Source organism: Rhizophagus irregularis, chromosome 5, assembly GCF_026210795.1.
Source record: "Rhizophagus irregularis chromosome 5, complete sequence".
Taxonomy (NCBI): Eukaryota; Fungi; Glomeromycota; class Glomeromycetes; order Glomerales; family Glomeraceae; genus Rhizophagus; species Rhizophagus irregularis.
In genome coordinates this window covers 5,360,979-5,374,108 of record NC_089433.1, presented here as the reverse complement: position 1 = coordinate 5,374,108, position 13,130 = coordinate 5,360,979, and the positions used below count along the sequence as shown (strand labels likewise).

Sequence of the window (13,130 nt, the reverse complement as noted above, 5' to 3'; positions counted from 1 at the left end):
CACTTACAATCTAGTTATTTATATTAAAAATATAATTAGTTGAGTTATATAGAATATTAAACAGATATGATATATATAATGCATATTGTAATTTACCATCTGTAATACAGTCAATTATTAAATAGTTATTTAAACAAAAAATTTAGCTATATTACGTAAATAAGTAAAGTAAAAAACTAAAATTTAATTAACTGATAACTTACTAACTATAGTATTATTATTAATCATTAAATGAAACAATTATTTTATATAATTTTATATAATATAGTTAGTTTAAATTAATATAGTTAGTTTAAATTATATATGTATATTACATAAGTTGAATTATTTACAAATAAAATTTAATATTTCAGCTTGTTTGATATACCTTTAGATTCTTTGGTACTACTTCCTTCTAATTTCTCAATACTACTTCCTACAAATTTTTCAGTGCCACTTTCTTCAAATTCTTCAATACTACTGGAAACTGGTTTTATTATATTGCAAATTGGTTAAAAAATTTTGTGAATTCTAATTGTATTAAGTGTTCTTGCTATATTTGATTTACCTTTATCATCACTGTAAGCCATTAATATGTTTTTCCTAACTGAAAAAGATAAATATCTTTTATTTTAATTAATATTAAAACACTTTTATTAGTATGGTAATGCAAAATGCATTATGTGGATCACAAGTAGCATTGCATCATTACATGTACTGTATAACAAACAAATTTGCACATCCGTCTCATTGTTGCGCAGCAAAACCACATAATAAACTGAATAAATAAAAATAATACTTTACTGAAATTTATATTTTTTCAGCTTTGAAGCTACCTAGTTGTTTATACATGTGACTAATACTCATTAATTTCAGCATAATTGGGTTTGGCCAGTCATTCCCGAAACTGGAACCCGCCAAAAGTTGAAATTCAGGCCGAAATTGTCTGGCCAGCACTATACATTCCGCATTATGAATTTTGTGTAACATTCGTGTATCACAAAATTCTATCACAGGAACGTGATTTATAATTCTGGACGGACTACAAATATGACCAGAATTACTAAATAATTTTGGCCATGTTCTTAAGTTTCAACCAGAGTTTCACTTCGGATTTTGGATTAAATTGCAGCCACATGTACTGTATATAGTTGATGCTTTCTTCTTGCGGTTAGGTGGCTGTAATTTATTCTTTTTTAAATATTATAAATTTTAGTTAAGTAATAATTTTAATTTTATTTAATAAATTTTAATAAGTAGAATTTAAATTTTAGTTAAGTGATTTATAAGCCAAAACTCATAATAATTTTAAATTTTATTTAACATATCGGCTGATCAGAAAAGCCCCCCATAATTTTATATGCTAATGACGATAAGTAACCAATCAGTTATATAATGAACCCATCAACTGAGCTTAAATATTAATTGGCTTGATTTTTCCAATCAGCCGATATGATAAATTTTAATTAGTAGAATTTAATTTATCAAGTAAAAGGCCAAAATAAAGCTACCTATAAAATACCTTTAGGCAGACGTAAAAATCAATTCAGTTTATAAAAACCATCAGTTCCAAATATTATAAATATAATAATGACACCATCAATTATTTAACTTTGTTTTGCTAGAATAAAGATCAATTAGTAATCATATCAATTTTTTTTTATCGGTAATATTGATTATTTAGTTATAATCTAACACGTTATTATTATTTGTTATCCATGTTTAAGGAATCAGAAAAAACAAAAGGAAATAAAGTAAAAATGAAAAAAAAATAAAATAAGTGAAAAATAAGTGAAAAATAAGTGAAAAATAAAAAAAAAAGCCTAGGAAGGGGAGTCTGGAGTGACTCGGTCACCCTCGTTCTTGAATTTTGAAAATGTATCATTTTAGCATAAAAACAATATGAGCAATTAGTTAATTTTATATCCTATTAAATTCCATTCATTAATTATACGAACACGTAATCAAATAAAATGTTGAAAGATTTTGTGTCAAAAATGTACACCTACAGATCATTTCTAATACGCCCATGTTTTATTTCATGTTAATTTTTACCTCACGTGATACCCAAAGATTAACTTGTTTCACTTGACTCTTTTTTGTTTTGTTTAAAGAAAAAAATGAAACTTCCAAAATACAATTGAAATATTCATCCAAATAAATGGATAAAATTCAAATATATTATTTTCTTTAAAATGATATTCTTCAAATTAATACATTAGGCTATTTAGGCATTAGATATCTTTCTTAATTTAAAAATCAAGTAAAAGAAAATTACGATTATTAAAATATCAAACTAAAAGTGATATACAAAATTTATTTATCATTTTGTCATAATGCTGAAATTAATGATTTTGAAGAACAAAAAAAAAAATATTTTATTCGACCAATGTTACTTACTAATTTAGCTAATTCATTTATTAATGAATCCAATTATATGAAATAAATTAATTAAAAGTTTTGATGATTTTTTAAGAATGATTAAAACATATTGCTACAGGAAAATATTTATCCGGTATCACGTGATTCTTTAGAATGAAAAATTATCTAGGGGTGTGGGGGGTCCAACTGGTTGGTTACACAATATAATTTCGTATTACCAAACTGTCCCACTACCGTCACCCCTGAATTTTATTATTTTAATATATCCAAGACAACATTCCAAGCCTAAAACTTTTGACGCACAACGTTTCTAAAAGCCGATGTTCGAGAGTAGATTAGTGTTGGTAAGAGTCATATATTGGCAAATTTTCATGACTATTAGAGCGTTATTGGGTTTCTCAGGTCAAAGTTTTAATATAGCTTATTAGAAAAACTATTATTTCGAAATATGTATTAAAAAAATTTTTTTAAAAAACAATGAAAAATATGTTTTTAACAATAAATATCACTTTTATATTAAAATTTTATTAAATACATTCTCTTTTATTAGTGAAAACTGCATACAACTATTTATTGTAGACATTTACTATAGACAATATTTTTTTCAGTTTTTTTTTAAAAAAAAAAGGTTTAAAAGTTATTATAAATTAAAAGTCTATATAAATAACGTTTTCTTGTAATAAATAAACTTGTTTTACTTGTTTTAGACTTCTAAATATTGATTTATTCATCATAAATACTAAAATAAAACTGCCGATGTTGTTTTTTTCTTCTCAGAGAAGGTCCAAACATTATTTAAAGTACTTGGACGCGACAAAACAGATGTAAAGATGATCACGTTTCAAGGATGACATAATTGGGTGGCTGGTTTTTTTAATTGCAGGGGTATTTTGTTCACCGATCATCGTAATTTACTAATAACGTATATGAATTTATATGGAGGACAGTTTTGATTTATTAGACTTATTGTATATTATATTGTGTAACCAACCAGTTGGACCCCCCACACCCCTAGAAATTATTATAAATCTGCAAATCACGTGATACCGGATAAATCACTTATTCGGCACTTCGAGCCGAATAACTATTATTTATCCAGTTGTCGTGGTCGCTCCGGAGAATTGTCGATCATCCGGTCCCAACTAGACATAGATCGTCGTGGAATTCCATAAGATTTCTGCGATTAAGCCCGTCCGGATGATCGGTAATCAGGAATATGACTGTAATTTTCGGTAAACTGCTGTATACCATAATTAGAATCCAATAATTTAAAATATCGGTACTAAAACCCGTATAGTTCATTGTGTAAAAACTTTTTTGATAATTTATTTGATTCGTTTGATTTAAGGACGGACTTTATATCTTTCGAGATTTTTTGTTATTTAATGTGTGAAAATTTGAAGGCGAATGGAAAATAATATGTATAAGAGTTTTATATCAAATCAACAAAAAAGATGATATTTCTACCCTACAAACAATAATTTATAATGTAGCATTATGTCATTTCAAAAATGCTTTTTATTGTTTCGACGAACAAACTAATTGTAATGGTAATATTTTGGAAAAGTTAAATTATTTACATCTTATAACGATATAACTATAACATTCGATATCATTGATAACATTTGAAAATTTGATTTTAAAAGGTTATTCTTTAATTATTTAAAATATAAAACGATATATTATTCCAATAAATGGATTAATTACTGTATAAAGTGTTTGTATTTATTTACGATTATTTCAAAATCATTTTACTTAAATAAAGATATTAGTCTTCATTAGAATTTAAAATTCTCCATATTTAAATATAATTATTCGACTATTTATTTTTTATTTTTTCTCAAAGAAAAAAAAAAGATACTATAGTAGTTTATTTACTTTGAATTTACAACTGATATAAAGAACAATAAAAAGAACGATCGCCACCCATCTAAAAATGAAAGCAAACATTAAAATTGACCCTAAATATACATAGTATACTCAAAAATTTACCTGATTCTTAATTTTCATCGTAATAACCTGGTATTTTTCTCTGTAATCATCCAATTTAAGAAAATTCTTCACATTTTGTAATTACAAATTCTAAAATCTAAAAAAAACATGGTTACATTACGATTAGCATATATCATAATCAAGTATGCTCACAACATAGAGATATGTGTCACTTCCATGGGCACCACGGCTTGCCCTCCCATATGAGTCAGCTTGTAGGACCACCTATTTGGCGTCATCAGTCGCTATCTCCTAGTGCACTAGTAGACCGCTATTAGCCAGTAGCATATGGTACGTACTACGAGCACATAAACCCCTATGTTGTAACACCAAAAAACAACGCACGCCCGTAAAGCGAGTAGTACCAAACAACGGAAGTACTCGCCTTAAATTTGTTTCTTCGATTTCAAGTTGTTAAAATTGGAGCCGCAAGGATGATGGAATTGTGAAGATAACGGAACTGCGAAGTCGTTTGTTTCAGACCATGGAGGACGTTATTATAGCGTTCTTTTTATCTCTGTTGGGTAGTTATATAGCGTAATAAGATTAAGGTCCTTAAAGGAAAGTATTCTTTTAATTAGCAAACCGTCAAAAGTGAGACGTTAGATCGATAAACGCATTTTAATATAATATTTCGTTAAGATATTTTTTTTTTTTTTTTTTTTTTTGAGAAAAATTCTAAAAATCTATTTTTATGAGAAAAATTATCGTTCATATATCAATTGTACAAAAACATGACAAATACGAATTGAGTCACACGGATTCAGCCCGATAGAAATAATAGTAAATTATAGTAGTTTATTATAAAATAACTATTTTGCTATTTTGAACCAATTAAAATCAATACTATTTCAGGTTTGTTCATAGAATTGACAAAAAGTTATTCATAAAGACCAAATTAAAAAATTCAATAATATTAATGGGTAAATGATCAACCGATTGTATTAGTTAGATTGAGTAATCGACATATTTTTATAATAATCTGTAACACGGGTTGTTACAAATATTAATACATTTATGGCAAGCAGGAGTGGACAAAATGTTTCAAATATTTTTTACTTGTTTATACCTTATGACTTGTGTTTACGGACCCAACATAATTTAATAACATGCATTGTAACATAAATTAAAATAGCAATTTCTTTGTTTTAAATTGTATACATTATTCTTCATAGGAGATAATGCGTATGTCATAAGACATAATGCTTGATGTTTATCTGTCCATATTTGACCCCTCGATAAAATTAACGGACATGGGTTGATACTATATTTTTGTGATCTACAAATAACAACGCATACTTTTTTTTATACTTTTTTGTTGAATATATTTAAATGTAAACTGTAATACAAGAAATAAACAATTTTTTTTCACGAAGAAAAAAATTTTTATATACAAATAAAGACAAATAAAGTTTATTTTTTTTTTGCAACATATACATATATACATGAGTACTTATTTTTATCTTTAATAAAAAAAAAAATGAAAATTCTTGGAAAAATGTAACGTAGAAATTGGGTTTACCAAATGTTTCTAGTGAATATAAATAAAATTATGAATTTTTCTATCAATTTTCTATCGAATATCTTTTTTTTTTTTAATATTAAAAAATAATTCTGGTGATATTATTTTAGGTCGGTAAAAATGAAAATATTTATTACAAAGGAATTTAGTAATATACGTTCGGCAATTTCACATGCTTGTTTACTTATGTAAAAAAGCGGCTTTTTACTTGGAAGCACAAAAAGAAGTAAATGATCAGATTTAATAAATCAAATAAATATTCCAAATATTTTTAAAGTTTTTCGTTTATTATTGGTCTTATTATTTATATATTTTAAAATGTTATTTTATATACTGTACATCTATATATATACTATATGTTTTACTGTATTTATATTGTCGAACTTTGATTTTAACTAAACAAAACAATCAGATAATGACATCATTTGATTACTAATTGTATCAGGTGAGTTACTCATTAAAAAATTATTTCGATTTTACTAATATATTTTCAATTTTCAAGATAAAAATTTTCAAATTTTCAATTTCCGCAGTAAGTGCCCGAAACATTGAAGCTATAATTTATACTTTATTTATTCTATTTTATTTTACTTATCTTTTTTTTTAAAAAAAAAAGAAAAATTATTTATCTTATCTTAAATACTTTCAGTACTTCTAGATGCTTTACTTCAAAACAAAGGTAAGGAGAAATTTTTTTTTGTTTTTTTTTAGCTATTAATTATTATCAACTCATTACTTTCTTTTAAGAATAAATCAAAGCACTTTTTAAATTACAAAATATCGTAAAAGGGCAGGATGTGATTTATATTAATTCAAAGAAACGAAAGCAAACTTTCTCCCTCACACCAATTTGTATTCTATACTAACGTCGCAAACCGTTCCTGGAATAAAAAAAAAGGAAAGAAATATGTTAGTACTAGTTTAAAAAATATTTATTTCTCTTATCATTTGTAAATAAAAAGTATATTTTTCTTATTACTCTAACATTTCCTTATTCCACTTAGTTTCTTCCCAAAGATTTCTATTTGAAAATTGATGAATATTATATGTTAATAGGTTGAAAATTTTATAACAGAGCGCAAAACACATTCTTTAAAGAAAAGTTAGACAACAACCGGTCAATATGCAAGTTTTAGTTTAGATATGATGCATTAGTATAACTGTAAGTTTTAATAAATAAAAGTGTTCAAAGAAAAGTTCAAAGCCGAAAAATAAGAACCCACAGACAAAAGTTATACGCATGAAAAGATAAATATGTTATCTACTCTACGTCTGATTACTTGCTAAACGAAGGACAAATGACATATACAAACAACAAACATGAACCGATAAACAAAGTGTAATTAGGTAACATGAGAGTGATATTCGTATTATCTTTTATCTGTTCACGTTTAATCATTCGTTAATCCCATAAATAACAAATAGCTAACCTAGAATAATAAAATCATTATACATAATTAGTTAAAAAATCCAAACATCTGATGATATCTTCCACGTCAAATAATTTTGTCCAACTCGGCATGCCATATACCTGCATTAATTACCGTTTTTACTTTCATATTCAGACCCAAGAATTGATGGCCCTCAAACCAGGATATAATATAAGAGAAGCTCTAATTATATGAACGATTTATTTAAAAAATTTATTCAAATTATCTAAGGATTAACTTCGTCAATATCTTATTATATTTTTAAATGATGTAATTTGTTTTTGAATTTAGAAATATAGTTAAAAATAAACCTTTTTATTATCCATAAGTATATACTTATTACCTGAATTCACTAGCATTTTCTCTAATATACCATTCATACTGAAATGTTATATTATCACTTTCTGGATGATATGCAAATATGTCAAAATATAAGAAATTACCAGCATCTTCATAATTATCAAAAAAATCCATAACTCTAAACTTTTTACATTCTAATAAAGCCTTTAAAATTTTATTTCTTACTTCATGATATTTGTATTTTATAATAGATTTTCTTTCGATTTCTTTTGTTATTCCCTTTTTAATATCTATGAAAAAAAGTTGGTAAGAATGATTCTATTTGACTGACGCGAATTGATAATAAAACTAATTCCTACCTTCGAAAGATTTTGTATCAAGAAACTCATCTGCTGCAGCATAAAGGTCTAAAAAATTACTATCAACTAATTCATATAATTTTTTTGCATCTACTTCATTGATATTGCGTTTCTTAGTTAAATATTCCATTGATTCTTTTTCATTAAAGTTGCCAATTTCCATCACTGATGCACATGACCAAGAACTACGAGCTTAAATAAAAATTGCATTATATAAGTATATTTTAAAAGTACAAAAAGAAATAGATTTCAGTACTTACATCCCATTCTCATTATAACATTTGCTTCATTGGCAACAAACACTGCAATGTACTTTCTGTTGTCAGCACTATCCTTTGCATCATCCTGTAAGATATCAAGAATTTCTGGATTGTTATGAATTAAATATTCAACATTATCATAAATAATAACTGGAGGTTTATTATACTTTGCTTTATACATTTCAGCAATATGCTTTAAAGAATTCAAAGTCATACCTATTTCATTTATAAAATTAAAATCAAAAATAGTGATCAACGACAAAATAAATAATAAATAACTCACTTTGATCTCGTTCAAATTCTCCAATGTCAATATATATTACACCTTTTCCAACTTCTTTGATTGCTTTTTTAACTAATGTTGTTTTTCCAGTTCCAACTTCACCATAAATAACATGATAATATGAATGATCATTATCTGGCTGAAAAATTTTTTTGATTTGTTCAATAACTTCAGGTCGGGAAATATAACCATCTGGTAATACAACCTCTTTTAGTATTTCTTTTTCCAAGATTTTAATATTATGCTGCTTATAAGACTGAGCCAAATATATTAAACTTCCATATGGAATGATTAAACCACATCCATATAGAATGATATTAAACAACTTGCTTGTATTATTATATTCACAATTATTATAATGCAAATAATTTTGTATTGGTGGCCATCTTTTTTTTTTGATAAAGTAAGTTGATTTCCATTTTTCATATTTATTAGGAAAGGATATTGTATGGTATCTTGAATATAATGATTGAACTTTGTAATTAGGTTTTGAGTTAAATTTTGATAATTGAAGAAATCGAGTAGCAAATTGAGATGGAATAACACCCTTATGAAAACATTTTATAATATTAGAAATCATTTTTGCTGATTAAAAAGGCAATTTTTATTTTATGAAAATTTTATGCAATTCAAAGTAAGAGTGGCGGTTATGCAGTAACTGATCATAATTAGAGTTACAAAAAAAAATTTTATTGTTTCTAAAAATAGTACTAATTACCAATTATGATTAACTTTTAATAATAATATAGAAATAAAATGTAGAATAAATTATTAAAATGTAATTAGATCACTCATTAATATTATTATAAACAATAAAATATTTCAAATTATAAATTTTTTTTATCTAAAAATTCATAACAATATAATTGCTTTTTAATTATTTTCAAAAAAATAAATAAATAAATAAATAGTATATTACATATATTACTACATATAATATCTAATAAACTTTGTTTAGATTATAAAATAGAATTATAAAAAATTATTATTATTATAATATTAATATTATATAAATTTAATTATTATCTTAATATTATTAATCAAATATTAATTAAACAATATTTTATTCATTGCTTATAAATTTGTTTACAGTATCATTTTGATATAATAGTATATTGTGTTCCAGATGAGTTTCATTTTTTTTAAGTGTTTAGTTTGAAAATACCACCACACCACAAAAACTATCTTATTAAAATAGTGTTTGGTATTTTTGTATTTTTTTATTAAACTCCTCCTCGTTTCCCAGTAAAATTCTCGTGAGATTTTGTAACCACGTTTTAGCGCAGTCCATTTTGTCCTGCATTGTTGGTGTCGCCACAAAGCCATTTGCAGCGAACACCCTATTTGCTATGAGTGTCATAACTTTTAAAATGTTTGAAATAATTAAAGAAATAAGTATATTGGCAGAATGGTTGAAATTTATTACTCAATATTAATTATAAAATGATTCATTTTAACCTGATTATTGTATAATATTATATTTGAGCAGATGAGTTGTCTATATTTTGGATTGCTAAATACATCCGTAATTTTATATAAAGATGACTTCTACATATATCCCTCTTTATGGATTGTCATAGTAGTATTTATTGTTGGTTAATGAATATACATTCTTAAATTATAGTTGTAAGTATTACTTTTGAAAAGTTTTTTCTCCATATGAAAAAATTTCTCTTGTTTACCCAGAACCTGGAATATTCTTATTTCCTTTAAGACAGTATTCAACTATTCTCTATAAACTCGTCATAGTCATTTGACCCACAATAAATAAAACTATTGTATCATGAATTTATGTAAATATGGTTGTAGTTATTTTTTTAGAATAAATTGCCATAATGAGGTTAATAAATAATAAGGTATTTCGAGCAAGTAGGTTTAAAACTAATAGTTTAATTCACTTGTCTAGACTACGTTCGGTAAAGTAATTAAACAAATTAATGTAGAGTTGAAATGGACTTTCTGCATCCATATAAAAATATTTTATATTATATTGGGTTGTATCTTCTCAATTTCTGTAAAATTTTCAAGGATAGTTCATAGACTATCATTGAAAAAATGACATGTTTTGTTACTTGATAATTTGTCAATGAGGTTTGGATCGTTCCATTCAATAATTATTAACATTTTTGTAATGATTTTTAAAAAAAATTATTAATAAAAAATATAATAAGAAATGACAGTAGAATATAATAAAAGATGGTGAAAGACTGTGTGAGAAATGATAAAAAATTCATTAAAAAAAGACTAAAAACTAAAACCTCTTTATAACTAATTTATCTTCAATATTATACTATATAATAATTGATGAATAAATCAGAAATATTATTATAAATTATAAACCGAATTAATACTAGTTTAAAAATATTTTTAGCTGGAATAATTTTTAATTTTTATATAATTCTATAAGAGGTAGGTTATTATTAATAGTAAATTATTTTTCTAAATTTTTAGTATCTTATTGTTTTACAAATTAAGTTATATTCCTTATTTTTTTTCATTTATAATTAATAATAAATTATACAGTAATTCTTTTATTTATATTATCAAATCTTTTTGGAAAAAAAATGATACTTATAATATTATTATTATCTCTATTATTAGTATTACAATTGTGGTATATCAATTTATTTATATTTGTAAATCCAGATTGTTATACATTTAATTACCTTTAATCATAAATCTAATATTTAAATCTATATATATATATCACATTTAAATTCTTTTATGTAACATAATGTCAGGTGTATTTTTATAATGATTTATTTCCCAATTAGAATAAGTTTACAAAGATTATAATAAATGATGGTATAAACTGTTTATATAGTAATTTCTAATTCTCTTGAAATGATTATAAAATTATTTTTATATTATTGTATTTTATTGCAAACAAATAGCCCTCTTCATATTAAATTACTATATTTCATTGCAAGAATTTTCTAAAAAGAAATCCGAGTGATTTATTTTGTAATTATACATATAGGTTAACTGTCCGGATCGGAATGAAGGACTGTATATGTCTACGCATTATGAAAAAGTGAATTCTTGTTCCTCACATGACGTCATCCAATGAAATCGCAAATTTTAATTTTATCTTTTTTTCGGGACTTCTGACGGTTTCCTAGTATACTGTCATTAGTTTATACAATTGTAATAAAATCATCAATATTTGATAATGCTTTATTTTCTAGATACTTAATTTCTTATTCTTTATTCAAGTATACTAAACATATTAATTGATAGTACTAGTTTTAAGTCATTTGTGGATCAGGAGAAAAATGTTACTCCAAATCGCATAATTTAAAATAGTGCTTCTTAATTTTTTTATGTATAAACAGCAGTATTAATGCTACTTGCCACAATACTGCCCTGAAATTTACGTTTAAAAATTAAAAACAATTCTACACCTATAAATTACTTAATCTCCAAAGGCTTGTTTTATTTAAAACAAATAAGCTTAGAAATAAGTGAGACAATATCTTAAAATTAGAAATTGTAATAATAACTTAGTAATATTTATTTATCATTGTTATGAAATACTTATGTAAAATTGATTTTTCATACTTTTAATTTATTACTTCTTTTTATATTTGTTTAGTATTGTTCAGTTTTATTTAATTATTTTATAGTAAATTAATTCCAACAGTATCTTACTAATTTTGAATATATCTAGTTTTAACCGACTCTGGCGATACTACCTGATTGTTCATCAAATATGGATAATTTTTTATGAGCCTTTCCTATTCTTCTTTTTATATTCCTAGAAGTAAGCTTTTTTTAATATATTCGTTTTCTTTTTTTATTTGCTACAGTTCCTTACAACCATTTTCTTTTTTATAGGGTTTCAACTTTGGTACCCCAGTAAATGGTAAATTTTAGGTTTTTTAGAATTTCAGAATCTATTTTCTTTACACTTTATAGCAACTAACCAGTTGTTTTTTTCTTTCATCTTTCATTCGGTTATTTGTTCTAGCCTTGTATATTTTATCTTTAGTTTCGTTCTGATCTTATTTATTTAATTTTGAATATTAACATGCGACCAGGTGGCTATGTCTGCAGTTTCTTTGGGGCTGATCTTGTACAATTATGAAGTTGAAATCGCTCACTATATAATTAAATCGATTTCAGAGAGTGATGGATATTCGCCAGTTTACCAGGACAGAATCAAAAAAAATTTCTTTCTCTTTGTATATTATTACAATTGTAAATTGAACTTGGAATATGACAGGCCAAACATCTTATAATTGCTCAAATTTGAAAATTTTATTTAACTAACAAATATAAAATAAGTAAATATATAATTTAAAAAAAATGGTCATTAAAATTTAAATCTTATTTAGCGCAATTCTCACTAATTCTAATTTCAAAATACTGTACTATTTTAACGTCAATGTTAAGAAAATCTATGTTAAACAGAATTTTAAATTGTAATGATTTGCATGTTCTCGAAAGAAAAAATAGTAATATCAGTATATAATAATGTTATATTCGTTTTTTGCACCTAAAAAAAAAATAATATAATATATTGAATACAAATAACTAAATTAAAATCTTACATCTTAATTAATATTTAATTGAGATATATCGATTTGTAAAGATTCTATTTAATAAAAAGTTATTAGTATA

General features: G+C 24.6%; 1 protein-coding gene across 1 annotated transcript; it reads right to left on the bottom strand.

The window, feature by feature from the left end:
- Positions 1-7,436: 7,436 nt before the first annotated feature.
- Positions 7,437-9,087, bottom strand: OCT59_025675 (uncharacterized protein; the record flags this gene model as incomplete). The annotated part of the gene is made up of 5 exons (XM_066140200.1): positions 7,437-7,488; positions 7,649-7,895; positions 7,965-8,156; positions 8,225-8,440; positions 8,508-9,087. 5 exons carry the CDS (start codon positions 9,085-9,087, stop codon positions 7,437-7,439), a joined length of 1,287 nt encoding a protein of 428 aa, XP_065992240.1.
- Between the last annotated feature and the right edge of the window lie 4,043 nt (positions 9,088-13,130).